Consider the following 16,212-nt stretch of genomic DNA (forward strand, 5'->3'; position numbering starts at 1 on the left):
ATTCAGATGATCAGGATCATTGTCACACGCCTGCAGAGCATTCTTATGAGCTGATTGGTTGAATAAGGCGTTTTGGAGGAGGGAAACACCTCAAACACGCAAGATGGTGGCCATCAAGGACCGTACTGTGCCACCTGTGCATTAGGTTTTAGCCTGAGCATGAACATGAACATGTCTGTTTCCTTCACTCTAATTCTTCTTGCTATTTGATGTTGCTGTATTTTTCCGCTTGTAATTCAATACATGCGAAAGAAAATCTAGTGTTCCCTCCTGTGTGTGTTTCATGAGTGGGTAGGTGCCGCACAGGGTAAACATTCAAGCTCGGAACTCTACTGTTTATACGCATTCAAAGTGAATATGGGGTGGATGCATTTTAAGGGTGAAATTGAGGACATTTAGATCTACGCTGTATATCTCCAGAAGATGGCGCCAACACCAGCTGCCACGCAAACTCAAAAGGCGTCAGTGCGCACAGCAACTAAAAGGGGGCGTACCGTTCCAGACGGAACCCGGGCTGGAACGAGTCTTGGCGAAGCCAGGTGTGTTCAAACCTGCAACGGAATCAGATGCCTCCGTTACCGTGGGCTGGACTTCCACGACGCGCACGCACACACACAGTGGAGCCGCCTGCCTGTCTGTGTCTGAGCGTTATCGTTTGCCGTGCTGTGGTCCAACCCCGCCGCGTTGACGTCCTATTTTTGCCCTTTTAGAGAAAATGTATTCAGTGGTGTAGAGAGACGCCGTGATTGCTGCACCTCGTCGCGTTTTACGCACAAGGAGCGCTCGCTGGAATTACCGCGCGGATGACACTCCGGCACACCTTCCATGTGTGGGAATCACTCCTGGAAATGAAACGAGCTGGAGAATCACGGGCTCCGGTTTAATAGGGCTGGTTATTAAAAAAAATCTTGATTTGTCAGATCAAGGTAGCCAGGTACAGGCAACATGTCCAGAACCCTGAAGAAGAAGAAACATTGGTCCGGTAAGGTGGTGGAGTGCGCGGTGTCGTGGGGCAACCTGGGCGACTTTGGCTCCGTGGTGGAGGTCCTGGGGGGCGCCGAGTTGGGCCAGTTCCCGCACCTAGGTCAGATGAAGCTGGACGTGCTGGTGTGCCACGTCGGGAAACTGCCCTACTACGGCGACGTGCTGCTGGAGGTGAACGGGACGCCCGTCAGTGGACTTACCAACCGGGACACGCTGGCCGTCATTCGGCACTTTCGGGAGCCGGTTCGCTTGAAGACAGTCAAACCTGGTGAGTCACGCTCAACTTATCCTTCCAAAAACATTGCACTTATTTTAAACCCAACAGTCCATGTCACTCAAAACAAATAATAAACCACAGCAATACAGTGGTGCCTTGACCATCTCAAATCATCTTTCCCTACCAAAATAAATGGATATGCCATTAATTCCTTTCTACCTCTCAGGTACAGCACGTTGTAATGCGAAAAATATAGCTCCACAATATAGCATAAAAACACATACAGTAATGACTTAAATGGAATAAACGAGAAAAAGCCTGTACAATCATGACTTCATGCATTCGTGTGGCTCCTTCTGATATGCGTGCCTTGGCCACTAGGTGCCGTGCACATACATACATTCATTCATCTTCCGAGCCGCTTGATCCTCACTAGGGTCGCGGGGGGTGCTGGAGCCTATCCCAGCTGTCTCCGGGCAGTAGGCGGGGGACACCCTGAATCGGTTGCCAGCCAATCACAGGGCACACAGAGACGAACAACCATCCACGCTCACACTCACACCTAGGGACAATTTCGAGTGTTCAATCAGCCTGCCACGCATGTTTTTGGAATGTGGGAGGAAACCGGAGCACCCGGAGAAAACCCACGCAGGCCCGGGGAGAACATGCAAACTCCACACAGGGAGGCCGGAGCTGGCATCGAACCCGGAACCTCTGCACTGTGAAGCCGACGTGCTAACCACTGGACTACCACTGTTTGATGATCAAACAGAAAATCATTGCAACAAATAATATTTATATGTAATTCATTATGGACCAGTTACCAGCCGAGCTGATTATTGGCGCAGATATTTCTCGCTTTGACACATTTCTGCATTTACCTTTTTTTAAAAAAAATTGTCCTTTTTTGCCAACAGCCAATAATTTTAAAATCAATGAACTTCAAAGAACTAATTATTTATTTGTGTAAGTTCTCATTTAATGTTATAAGACCTCTTGATGCATTCAATCCATCCAGTGTGAGTTTTGTAGTTTAGCTGTCTCCACTTGAATGCAGTGGGCCATTTTCATGCTGTCCTTAGTCTCCTCATGAGTATTATGCGGTCTTCTTCCTGTGGGCAACAGCCGGAAATGAATTGTGGAGACTCTTTGTAGTGTATTAGCGTTTTTTGTGATGTGCTCAGTCTAATTTTTGTTTGTTTGTTTTGTTTTGTTTCCTTACCCGTTGCTGTGTACACTTAACTTCACAGTTTCCACTTGGCTGCAGCAGTCTATTTTCTTGCTGCCCTTAGTCTTCTCTCAAATAACTTGATCACTTCCGATAAAATTGCCCAACACACACGGTTTGTAGCTCACTCTGTTGGAGTGTAAAACCCCAGTCTCTATATGGATGTATTGTCCTGTTTTCATGCCACTCCTCTCATTTTCTATTTTCTATGACCACACATGCTAATATTAGTTCACCATCTTGCAGTATTATACTCCACAGTCTCCACTTGGTTGCAGCACCTTGTTTTCTTGCTGCCCACAGTCTTCTCTTGGGTAAAATGTGGTCTATTTACCATGGCCGTTACGCTATTGGGTTTCGTTTAGTGTGATGTGGTTTTCGCAGTTTCAGAATCAGAATCAGAATCATCTTTATTGGCCAAGTATGTAGAACACACAAGGAATTTGTCTCCGGTATAACACGCTGCACTAGTATCATCGTAAACAACAAAATCATTGAACCATTTTAGAGTAACCAGTAATTTTGTAGTACCATTTTGTGGTGCAAGAAGAGTGACTATGTCAGTGACTGTTTAAGGAGTTAATGGCTAGAGGGAAGAAGCTGTTTAAGTGTCTACTGGATTTGGTGCGCATGGATCTGTAACGTCTGCCTGAGGGGTGTGGCTGAAAAAGGTGGTGGGCATGGTGCGGGGGATTCAGGAGGATTTTCCGTGCCCTTGTCTTGATTCTTGCAGTGTGCAAGTCCTCAAGAGTGGGTAGGGCGGTGCCAACGATTTTTTCTGCCGTCCTAATTGTCCGTTGAAGTCGGATTTTGTCCTTTTTTGTGGCGGCCCCAAACCAAACCGTGATGGAAGAACACAGGATTGATTCGATGACTGCCGTGTAGAACTGTCGCAGCACCTCCTGTGGCAGGTCTGTTTACAGTCACCACTCTTTCCACTTGGTTGCAGTGGCCCTGTTGTTTCTGCCCTCAGTCTCTTCATGAGGAAAATATAATGCCCTCACTTAGTCTAAAAATAAATACAGTAAACATTTATTTTTGCTATCCTTCATGTCATCCTGACCAAAATTTGGTTTCCTTACCATTCTCTTCCACCGTCTCTCGCAATGTGGTCAGTGCGGCTTGGTTTTTGCCAATTTATAGACACCTCTGCCTCCAATCGGCTGCAATGACTATTTTTATTGCTGTCCTCAGTCTCCTCAATGTCCTTTTTTGTTGTTGTTCCTGAACGTGTCTATGTTGTGAATCATTTGGTGTTCAAAAATGTGTATTTTGATGAGGAGTGATTGCAGGAATGCCGAGCGATATTGACTGGTATCTGTAATAAATTGGTTGGACGTTCTGAATTGTTATATACGTTTTTATTTTTGTGATATAGGATCGTGTTTATACCCATAATAACATCCCAATCTCCCCTCCCAGTTGTATTGCCGCGTGCCAACTTAAATTGGTGCGTTGCCTCCCGTCACTTTCTCAAGGAGATCGAACGCTGATAATGGCAGTAATAGCGTGGTAGCCTGGGTGGAGACATCAAGTCTAAGTGCACTCCCATGCATAGAAACAAGGCCTAATTACATCCTCCATTATTCAGCCTGTGCACATGGATGCGGCGGAGTGGCGGGGCTGGCTGCATCCTGTTGTCTCATCATGGCACATCCGGTCTTGGCTCCCTGGAGATCAGCTGCTCATCCATGCCATGCCATGCACTCATTCTCTAAATAGGTGTATGGGCATGCACGTGACGTGATGCAGCGTGTATTTTGTGGCTTGCGCTCCCCAGAGCTGCCAGCAGCCATCTTTACTGGCCAACTAAACCAAGGGTGATTAATAAAGTGCATGGAAGGCCGCAAGACTCAGGGCAACAAAGCCAGAGAATCTTTGATGACGCAGACAAGAGGCATTTTTGTTCTTTTTGGGAGAGGCGATGATACACACATCAGCCACCATTCTCTGGATCTCGGCACAATCGAACGAGATTCAATGCAAGAGCTCCATCGAAAAATCTGATAACAACGTATCGGTCAGTTTTGATTAACGACCACAATCCTTCGTAGAGGCACATATTGATGCACTCATTCTGCCAGTTCAAGACACCTCATTCCAATGACTATTCACCTGCTAGTTATTGTGGCTGAATTCCACATGTCCAACAAAAGAAAACATCTGCTCCAAAGGTAATGGAATTAAGAGGATGCAAACCTATGCGTGGGCTCACTTCCCCACTATTGGGAACCTCTTTTAAATATTTCTCCAGCAATCTGATGATGAGTTTTGTGAGTAATCGCAACAACAACAAAAAAAAAAAAACAAGTGCCTTTCTACATTTGAAATATTTATTCAGCAGAAAATCTTGGTTTAAATTCACATCTATACAGCACCTCAGGTCTGAGCTAAACCTCCTAGCATTCCAGTGCACATGAAAATATTGTAGTGACAAAACGCCCCACCCCCAATACACAAACGTCAGGAGGATGTAAACGTATAGCCCATGGAGCCTCATTCCAATGTTTTCCCACCAATCTGCTGATGATTATTACATAACATTTTTCAACCGAAGACAATAACACACTTGATATATTCAAGAGGACAAAAATGTATTGCCCTGGTAACTTTTCTAGCCCAGAGAACCTCACTCCAATGAGTTTCCACCGGACTGTGAGTGAGTTCAGCAATGCATCAAATTGTAATTCAACTAATAGCAACAAATCCCTGTTTGCTGTCATGGTTAATTCACAGATAAAAGGAAACTTTTGCAAACCCGTGGCTCAGAGCCACACCTCCTCACATTCAAAATATGCATGAAAACAACCTAGCAACAGTCAGTCAGAGGGCACCACACTCCCAATACATTCAAGCTAAGAGGATACAAATGTCGGCTGATGATTTTTCACCGGTCTTTCAACGAGTCCGGCTATCTATCAACTTCTAATTTAACTGAGAGTGAACAAATCCCTATTAGCGCTGTGGTTAACACTTTTGTGCATCCTGTTACCTGATAACATGATAAGCTGTCCACTGTAGTAGATAGTAGTAGTAGAACAGATAAAAGCCTGCGGCTCAGACCCTAAGCTCTGCACGTTCAAATCAATGTAAAAAAAGCCAAACAACAACCAGTCACCAGCTTCCATGTCTCAAAATTGATGGCATAAAATTAAGCTTAAACCTTGTATAGCCTGTGGAACTGCACTTCATTCACTTTACATCATCTGTCAGTGTTGTAGCTATAAAGAGTGTTTTCTGATGACCTCTGTCAGTTAACTTCACACTCTGGCCAACTCGATCACACGTCACATGGGAGAACTTGAGCATATGTACGCATGTTGTCCTCCGGCGCGTCTTTCACGTCTGTGCGGCGTCATGCGTGCAGATGGCGGCCGCGGCTCGCTCGGCATTTGAGCGTCGGTGCGAGCCTCCGTGCAGTGTACAGTATATATTCCTGCGTGCCGGCCTCATGTTTTATTCACACCCCCTGCATAATTGAGTCGGCTAGTGGATTTCTCTCCACTCTGATGGAGTCGCCAGATCAGCTGTTGTGATGACGAGGCGGCGACAAGCGACGGCAGACGGGCTCTCTGGGTGCACCAGATGTTCCTCGATGTTCTTCGCTGAGTTCCTCTGCGCTCCTCGTGTGGCGGTAGAGAGGAAAGGAGTCCAAACAGAAGCTGCGTACGACACTTTGCGCCCCTGCAATTCTCCAGAGGCGGCATTTGTGCTCGGAGATGAAGACGTTCTCGCCGAGACTCGATGCGTCTCTCTCTTGTGCTTTTTGATTGAGTCGGGAGTGACGCCTCTATTTAAAGATCTACGCTGCTGCAGTCTATTTCGGCTGTTGCATCCAGCTGAGGCTCACGCAACATTCATGGTGCAAAAAAATAAGGTGGCTGAGTGTTAGTTACTCATTGCAGCTTTTTTGCTACTAGGGTTGCAAAAGATTCACACACTTAGCCTGCCCCAAGCACCAAGAAGGTAAGTTTGGAAATATTTTAAGAGTTCTCAAATATTTTCAAGCTTTTTAAATGTTTAAGATAAGATAAGATAAGATATCCTTTATTTGTCCCACAATGGGGAAATTTACAGCCTCCAGCAGCAAGAATGTATAGAAAGAAGAAGAGAAAAAAAACAACAACAAACATCTTTCAATTAAATACAATATGAACACAAATGGATAAATCGCAGTACTATTTACAATTTACCTTCACATCATTTTATTATTATTATTATTATTATGATTGTTATTTTTTATTCATCAGCCTGACAGCAGTCGGTAGGAACGAGCGTCGGTATCTCTCCTTCCTGCAGCGCGGGTGTAACAGTCTCTGGCTGAAGGAGCTACCAAGTGCTGTCAGGGCGGGCTGGAGGGGGTGGGAGGGACTGGCGACATTTTAATTTTTTTAATATTGATTACGATAATGTACTTTACCAAGTGTATTTAGGCTATGAAAAAAAGTGTGTTCATACAACAAACAATCGGCTCCTGCGAATGACCCTTTCCTCCCCAATTTAGACCATGCAATGTAAACTGTATTTTCCTTGTGTGGCAGTATTGAGGCATTAACATGGGTTGCCTACTGCCATTAGACCTTGCTGAAGAAGAAACATAAGAAAAGAGACAATACATTAGGTACAGTTATGTTTTGTGCTTACATTTTCTGTGTTGACAGGTTTTTAGAGATCAAATGTCATTAGTTTTTTTTAAACAGTACTTTTTATTCAATACAGTTGTGTACAATATGACTTAAGAAGAGAAATACATTTTTGTTGTGTTTTTGCGTGACTGGAACAGAATACTTAATTTCCATATATTTAGAAGTAGAAGTCTTACAATTTACCCAAAGTGGCTACCCCAAATCAAAGAGGCTGATTTCCTGTTCGTTTACGGGTATAGGTTTGTGAGAGTTTGCCGTGCGTCCCGTTGTGATATACATGCCCATCCAATTTCATGTTGGAGGCAATTTTTTGCTTCCCAGGGTGAGCTACTAAGTAAGATTTGTAAATGATACACTGCTGCCCATTATAAATGGCATGTACAGCTCAATTCAGATTTTAAGTGCAAAGAGAATAATTTGGTCTTCTCCTTTAGTTTAACCACTCAGTGGTGCGTTGCATTTTACTGCCATCTTCTGGACGGGAGGGAGACACTCTGTACCAACCAATCAATTTGAATGAAAATTAGCATCATACTTGCAACCTAAAACTATCAGGCGCAAATGTTCTCTTCACAGTGAAAAGCAACAAAGCAGATGGTCAATTGTTTTGTTTTCTCTTTGTGAGATTTAATCATCTCATATTGCAGCGGTTTTATGTTTATTGAGCTAAAGCGTTGATAGCTGCCACAGGGATGATAATGGGAGCCTTTCATCTAAAGGACGGCCTCTCGGAAAGAATAGGCACAGTTGTTAATTGGGAGGCTAAATCACACAATTGTGTTTTAATGCAGCCACACTTTGTTGATTATTGATTCGCAGGTTTGTAACCTCCCTCCCCCCTTTGCCTGAATATTTTCCAGCTGGGAGACTGTTGTGAAGACTCAGTTATCAAACAGCAATAGTGTGATTGTGAGTTTATTTCATTAATGCACCTCTCTTGTCGGGCGCTGCCTCTTGATGGCAATCATCTGCAAAAATTGGAAACCAAAGCTAGTTTGAGGGAAGTCTGGCTTACTGATTTCTTTCAAAATAAAGAGAATTGTATGTGTATTTATAACAACCTCTCACACAGACATAGCTTAGCCCTTATTTCGCTCAGTTCATGCTAATGCTAGCACATAATGGTGAAACGCCATACATATCCATCAAATCAGTTTTCAATATGGCTGATAGATGCATATTTAACATGGCACCACTGTAGTTGAAAGTGGCTGTAAATTAGTTATGTGTGAACCCCGTTTTGCTGGCCCCACTCTCCTCTGCTGTCATGACAATTTAACCTCCCTGGTCATTGTATTTATTCTGCTATGTCATTTGAATACCATCATCATAAAAAAGCATCTTTAATGTCGCCGTTATTAGAACGAGGCAAATCTAAATGTTAGTTGTGTTATTCCCCTGCAAAGCCCTGTGGCTGTCCGATCTTTCTTTGCCACTGCCGCCGTTGCTTTTAAGGCACGTTGTTGATAAGCAACCTGCTTGTCCTCCGTGGCTTTGCTCATCAAGCATTTCCCCCAATGTGCCTGCAGGCAGCTGTCTGGCTTTTCGTCAAGCGCCGCGCACACGCACGCACACAGAAACGTACATAAAAACATCGTCTTTTCACAGGTCAAAGATAAATGTGTCGTTGTCCGATTATATTAGTAACATAAAAGTGTTTACATTGTCAGGGTGTTTGGCAGACACAGTATTTTATGGTATCAGCATCACAATTCTCAAATGATTTTGTTTGCAATAATTCCAGGTTACTTTTGTTGTATGAATGAGTGATTTAGCCTGTTGGCAGTTCTGAGGTCCTGGTTTCAAATCATAGCTCTGGCCTTCATCTCTCACCGCTACAATATATCAGACCCACACACACACAAAACTCATTTGGTAGAGTGGGTTGCCAAGTGACTGAAGGTATGAGTGTTTGAATCTTCGTTGCTTTTACTGCTGGTCTTGCATGCTGCTGTTGCCCTGCTCGTAGCTGGTGACACCAGCAGGACCAGCAAAAAAAAAAACTAAAACATGCTAGTATGTCCTGTTTTTTGTGTGAAATGTGTTATGTGTAGGTGAGATGTTTTTTGTCATCATCAACAACAACGATATTATAAATGTTTGAATGCTTTTTATTGAGAACTAAACAGGCACTGCATGCAAGTATGTATGCAAAGGATTTAGCTAGCACAATAAAAAAAATCATACCGAACCTGGTCCATGAATGTGTAAATAGACTGCAAAAGTAGATGCACAACACTCCCCGTCACCTGTCAGCGTGCCTAGAATGTGATTTCAAAGCCGTAATTTTGACGTCAATACTCTTCTTAAATTGAAGACAAAACCGTTTTGGCAGGAACTCAAGTGTATTAATCTTTAATTTTTACTTATTTATTTTTTATTAAGGTAGGATATAGATGTGATATACACATCCTGAAAAAACAATAGCACACAAAAATGAAAACAACAGGGGCTTTGCTTTTGGCTTTCAGTGACGGTCCCTGATAGCTGATATTAACATTGAATGACTGATCTGGGCTATGACACTACGTCGACAATGTATACATTCCATGGTGAGAATGTTCAGAGCCTCCACAGAGCAATTACTGCAACAAGCTCAAGATGGCTGCTTGTTCTTAAACAAGTCATTCCAGCCAATTAAAGCATCAGTACTCAATGCTGGGGTTAATGAGCCACTCCCTGCAGGTGCTCCCCTACAATGGAACACTGCTGGCAGCACGCAGAATTCCCCCTCACCACCACTCAGCCTCCTCCTCTGAATGCTTGCAGGGGAGCTGCTGTAATGCGGCTACAAAACAAACATTCACTTGTCCGCGACCTTGCTGTCTAATTTTGTCCAAACGGATGCTGGATTGGACGTTATTCAAAAACACTCGGGTTCTGACAAGAACGGTTCACTGTTTCAAGTCAGGTGTGCCGTTTAAATGTATACGGATTTGACTTGCTTGTGCCGTATACAAATAAAAACCACCCACTTGTTTTTTGGATACGATTCCAATTTGAAAAGGTTCTTGCTATGACAACAATGGTTGACAGGGTTGATTTAACCTTAAGCCTCAGCGATCACAGCCAGCTTGTGCCGGATATATTTACATTTCAAAAGACTTCTTGTTTCAAAAACAATTGATGGTGTCAGCTTTGAAGCAAAGCTTGTTGAAAACTAGCCGTGTATTGGCATACTAATTTGACCTCCGACAGCACAGCCTATTGAGAATTTTGCATAGCGTTTGGGCATGTACTAATTAAACCTTAGCCCTTAGAGATCCGGGCTTGCCCGTGCTGGACATGGTTAAAAATGTTTGTGTTCTTTCTGCAATCAGAATGTCAAGCAAATCTGTTGTAAAATTGCGACATTTGAGCATATTAATTCAACGCGTTGCATTTGACCGGCACCAGCTTCAAGGACATTATCTATATGCAGAGCTGGTTGCCACATGCTAAGCCTCCCACCCTTCCGCCCAAACCGCTCATCCCGCTGTAATGACTGCAAATTTGACTGAAGCACCTCTCGGCCATTTTGCGATTCATCCAGATGTGCATTATTCTCCAAATGGTATTTATCGCTGCATGATCGCTGCCCGGGTCACCTCTGGACCATTCACAGGTAATGGGCCTTGACATCTGAATTAGGCTGTCATCTCCAAAGGTGATTAGCAAGCAGTTTAGCATTCTGGACAAGGAGCTGGTAGGGGGTGGTGGTGCGTTGCGCGGCGTAGGCGGGGGTTCCAGTGGCTCTGTGATATGGCTCATCTCAAAGCGGTCACGCTGCAGTTCTGATGGCCGAGAGGAGCGAAGACGCACAAGATGGCCAATTTTCACCAGCCAGCACTCGCTGAAACATTCAAGCTCTTGGTCCGGAATCCAACAGCCAGTCTGTGCAGGATGCAATTTAAAATCAATACAAAGGATCCGGTTTGAAGGCAATCTGTTTAAAAATACGACATTTGAGTACATGGTATACATGCACTAATGTAACTTTTGACCTCATCAATCATGGACAGCTTGTGCCGGGACATAGTTAAAAATCTAAAGGGTCTTGCTGGAAGCCAATTTCTTCAAGTTTGATGCAAATCTGTTCAAAGGTGATTTGGGATAGCTGACTAGCTTTGACTGCATACAATTAAAATGTACAGTCAGACCTCGTTTTTCAACCATAATCCGTTCCAGAAGGCTATTCGAAAAGCTGTTTGTTCGAAATCCGAAACTATTTTATTAGCCCATGATTAGGAGCTAATACACGATGCATTAAAAAAAAAAGACCAATGCAGAAATCTGCATCAATCACAACAAACACGTCTGCTCACAATGAACGAAACACGGGGAAGCATCACTTTGTGTCAGGAGCCGAGAGGAGTCAAGTGGCTTATTCGGGTTTGCTCAATTGGTCAAAAACCGGTTTTCGGTTGTATCCGAAGCGTAAAAATCTCAAATTTTCTGTTCTAAATCCAATTTGGTCTATAACAGAGACGTTCAAAGTGATGATACGCTAACTTACTTTTTGACCTCGGAGATCAGGGCTAGCTCATACCAGATGCAATTATAAATCAAAAGGTGCCTCTCTGATCAACAATTGACAGCTTCAAATTAAATGCAAAATGTGTTGAAAGCTGATTTTGTCAATATTTTAACGCACATTAATTTGAACTCAGAGGTCAGTTGCCAGTTTTAATTAGCCAACACTCCACGTTGAAATAGCGATGCTCTTGGTACTTAATCCACAGCCTGTTCTTCCTCTGCCGCACGTTCATCGGCGGGGGAAAAGCCGGCTTTGGCGGAATCTTAATAGCTTTTGCCTTCGCCGCCTGCTTGCAGGCGTGCAGCTGAATGCCAATGAGACATCAGACCCAGCTGCGCTGGGCGCTGTGCGAGTGGCGGCGTCGTGTGAAGCGCTTCTTCATCAGGTGACGAGCCTGACACCGCAAGTGTCTCCTGGTCGCCGGGAGGCAACTCGTGTGCTTCTTTGTTGAGAATCTTGTCGTCCTAATGTAATTGCCTGGTTAGCTGGGCCAAGATGTCAGAAAAATGCGGTTCATGCAGCGTAACGTGTGAACAAAACCATTTCCCACCATCGGAAATAATGGAAATATTTTGTTTCATGAAACTCTACTGGCAACCACTGGCTGCTTTGGTTCACCAGTGGCAAATTCATCTCTTGGCGTTTTGTTTTGTTTTTTTCCCTGTGAAACATCCACTTTTCATGTTTGTCTGTATATTTTCGTACCATTTCTGTAATGTGCAGAGGTGCCACAAGGTGTCATGATAATTACGACATGGACTCGGGCTGCGCATCTCTTCACAAAAGATAATTTGAAGAGGTTCTTCCTTCATGAGTTTCAATACGATTCCAAGATGTCATGATTTGAAAAGGCGTTGAATCGGTTCGAGTCACAAGATTTACGATTCGATTCACTATGGGTCCTCTAACCTTTGTCATGTTTATTAGTATGGAACAATATGTAAAAGCTCGCCAGACCCCGAATTATCCTAGTTAATTCAAGTCAAAGAAACAACAAATCGTCATCACCACCAAATTGATTCATACCTAATGTACATATCTCATAACGGCTAATTTGATACTGATCTGGATGCACTATTCAAGGACAAAAAATATGACCCGATTTAGTTCATGAAATTAAAATGGATTTTCCGATTTGAGACATTTTCATTGCACCATTAAGGTCAACCTTTTGTTCGATAACTAAAATAGACGCAATATTTTTTTTCTAGACTCAAATAAATTATTTCCATGCATGATTGTTTACAAACACAATGAACATTCAGCCGCACTGCTCCGTTCCCTCTCCTGTCAGTCAACTTCCTCACCGCAATGAGATGCAGGACTTGCACATGGGGTGGCCCGGTGTTCAAGTGGTTCGCGCGTTGACCTCACAGTGCAAAGGTTGGGTTCGATCCTGGCTCGGGACTTCCTGTGTGGAGTTTGCATTTTCTCCACATGCCTGCGTGGGTTTCCTCCCACATTCCAAAAACATGCATGGCAGGCTAATTGAACACTCTAAATTGTCCCTAGGTGTCATTGTGAGCGTGGTTGGTTGTTCATGTATGTGTGCCCTGCGATTGGCTGGCAACCGGTTCAGGGTGTCCCCCGCCTACTGCCCAAAGACGGCTGGGATAGACTCCAGCACCCCCCGCAAATCTTGTGAGGATCAAGCGGATCAGAAAATGGATGGATGTGTGTGTCATGACTGCCTGACACACACACACACACACACACTTTGACAATGGGACAATTTACAGTCTAAAATGCATATTTTTGGAACATAGGAGGACGCCGGAGGACTTAGAGAAGCACAGTGAGATCAGACAAACTCCACACAGGAAGGCCAACAAACAAAATTCGAATCCCTCACATGTGTACCGCACATATGGTGTGGTATGCATGCAGTAAAGTGCAATTGCAAGCAATGCACTGCGATGCAATCCATGTCTAGTTGAGTCGTGTGACACCAACACAGGCTGTTGATGTCAACAGTAAACCTGTTAATGCCCCGAATCGCACCTCTTCTTCACACGTAAGCACCAATCTATCTGTTTCGCATCGCCTATGTGATAGCCCACACCGATAGTCCCTCCACCCCTCTGCCTACACCCCCTCCCCCCTTCCCACCCAGGTGGTCCGTGTTAATAGATGGGTCATGGCATGCACGAGCTCCCTACGGTCATCCGGCGGCTGCCTAATCTGATTACAGACTGACGAGGAGCCAGGCAGATGGACGGACGCGAGGCGATGTACGGCGCTCGTTAACACCATTACGTAACCGCTCGATTCTGCGACCAAAATTCTACTGAATGAGATCGTAATGAGCTCCAGGAAAACAGTGGGAACCGCGACGCACCCTGGGAATTGTCTATCTTTTAAATAAGCAGAACCCATGTTTTGAAGTGATGATTTAGGTGGCATAGTCACACAAAGTGTGAAACAAGGCAACTTGGATATGAATTACAGGGGTGCCTTGAGTGACGATTCTGTGCCTTTGACGTGTGTATTTGCTGCACCGTCACCAAGCACATCTTTCAAGAGTTTAAGAGAGTAACCGATTGTAACCTGCTCATCAGATGTGCATTTGACGAAACTTAATGCAGCTCTGCTTACCTTTTGACTTCGACATGAGAGCGTTGTGTGGCCAGCGCTTGAACATCAAACACGTCCCAAACGTTTTGTACATATAAGATTGTACCACTCATTCTACAGATAAACAACAATTATCCGGTCATGATGTCAGGGTTCTCACACGCAGCTCAGCACAGCAGTCTCAAGGGCTTTGTGCTCTTGCACGAGATGCCAGAAATTACGACTTGGTGCAAATTAAAAATATGATCTCGTCATTTAGTGCCCCGCATGACGCCATGTCGGCGGTTTTTGTTTGCTGAAGAGCTCACCGCACTTTTTGAATTCCCCTTCTGAATTTTTTCAACTCATGATGCTGCTGCTCGGCAAGAAAGTCATGAACTAGGTACACTTCTGGCTGTTCGTGGTCAAGGAATGTGTGCGTCATCATATATATTTATACATATTCATTTCACAATTAAAAGGGCAATTCCACCAAGCTGGTGCCCTTGGCTTGTTGTAACCCTCTCAAAATAAACTTTTTCTTCAAGTGCTACATCTGAGAATACACATACATTAAAATGGCATTTAGAAACTGCATTTTGTATTTCCTTGGCTCTCTGTGATGTTAAAATTTCTTTGAACTGAAACCGCTGTGTGATAAATATGTGGAGACCGCAGAAAGGGGGCAAATACCATTTCACAGCACTGTGTAAACTGTCATGATGTAATTATATTTACATTACGTTACGTTTTCTGTATGAAATATAAACATCATATACGCCAGATCGAATTGATAAATCGACATGCACTTTAAACTCACAATTTTCTGTAAAAATTATCCTTTTACAAAGTCGTTTCTGCCACTTTTTGCCAAAGACTTGACACATGTCCTTGTAAGACAATTAATTTAATGTTCACTCTTTTGAGTCATACAAAGAGCTGGACGTCACACTTTTGGAGCCTACGTTTATTGCCGACGATATATTTCAACCGTGTCCAAATGAGCTCGCCCGTGCAAGCGTCATCGGCGGCCTTTTCGTTCAAAGTGGCCAATATAGTTTAACGACGCAGTCCAACTTTTCCCTCCCTGCGTGCTTCAAGGACATGCGTCTACGTCTTGTACGTCATCCGCCATGATTTATTCAAGGTGTGTCTTTCCTTTTTGTCTCATTCATCAGTTCAAATTCTTTATGCGGAATATTCCCTGATGCACGAGAACACGTTTGATCAGCACAAGGCGGTGGTTTGTGACGCCGTGATCCGCCTGGACGAAAGTTTTGTTGTATTTTTACGTTTTATCTTTCAGCGTATCGATAATTTTGTGACTTATTGCTATATGAAAACAATGCCATCATAAATCCTCCCTAACATGAGGGATAAAAGACAACCTCTGTATATTCAAGCTCAAGTCAACTTTATTGTCAAATGTGCTACATGTGCAACATATAGCACAGATGAGATTTCTTTCCTCATGGAAGAGCTGAGTTCCTAATGGTGAGGGTTCACTGGGCAACAATCTGCTGGAGTGTAGAATTAATGTAATGGTCATTTTTGAAGCGGCAATGGAGTAGTTAGTCAAAGGGAAATATTAATAAAGTGCTGAACTATTTATTGGTGCTCGGTGAACTGGACCAGTTTTTGCATATTTATGTCTTGTGACCTAGAAAGACCTCAACTCCTCCCCTTGTTTTATTAAGACATTATTTTACCGAAATGGTGGAGCTATAACTTTTTCGGAATTCTGTTTCATCGATGCAAAAAACGTACACTCAAAAAGAGGACATACACCATTCATTGGACTGATAGTAAGTGGACGTGACATTTGCTAATTTTTTTTCATGCTTAATTAAAATTGAATATGAGCACATTTTTAATTTAAGTTTCCACGAGGGGGCATGTATAGTTGAGTCTAAAATGATATTTAAAAATTCAATAGAATATTTCACATTGAAAGTGTGAATGGGTTTTAACAATGTTTCTCTGACAACGAAACTTCCATACCTGGCCATCGTACGAGAGGTGTTGGCTGTTTTCGAGATGAGCGTTCAATACCCGTGCTTGTCAGCAT

The 16,212-nt window shown here is 43.6% G+C and overlaps 1 protein-coding gene across 2 annotated transcripts in view; it reads left to right on the top strand.

Annotated features, from left to right (window-relative positions):
- Positions 1–466: 466 nt before the first annotated feature.
- LOC127607039 (membrane-associated guanylate kinase, WW and PDZ domain-containing protein 3) overlaps positions 467–16,212 on the top strand; it is a 158,372-nt gene continuing 142,626 nt past the window's right edge. Inside the window, exon 1 of one of the 2 annotated variants that reach the window (XM_052075074.1) lies at positions 467–1,252. In XM_052075074.1, the coding sequence (XP_051931034.1) occupies positions 946–1,252 (307 nt within the window). In that variant the 5' untranslated portion in view covers positions 467–945. The remainder of the gene's footprint in view (positions 1,253–16,212) is intronic. The other variant, XM_052075073.1, reaches the window with a different exon arrangement.

The sequence above is a fragment of the Hippocampus zosterae genome, chromosome 9, assembly GCF_025434085.1.
Source record: "Hippocampus zosterae strain Florida chromosome 9, ASM2543408v3, whole genome shotgun sequence".
NCBI classification, from domain to species: domain Eukaryota; kingdom Metazoa; phylum Chordata; class Actinopteri; order Syngnathiformes; family Syngnathidae; genus Hippocampus; species Hippocampus zosterae.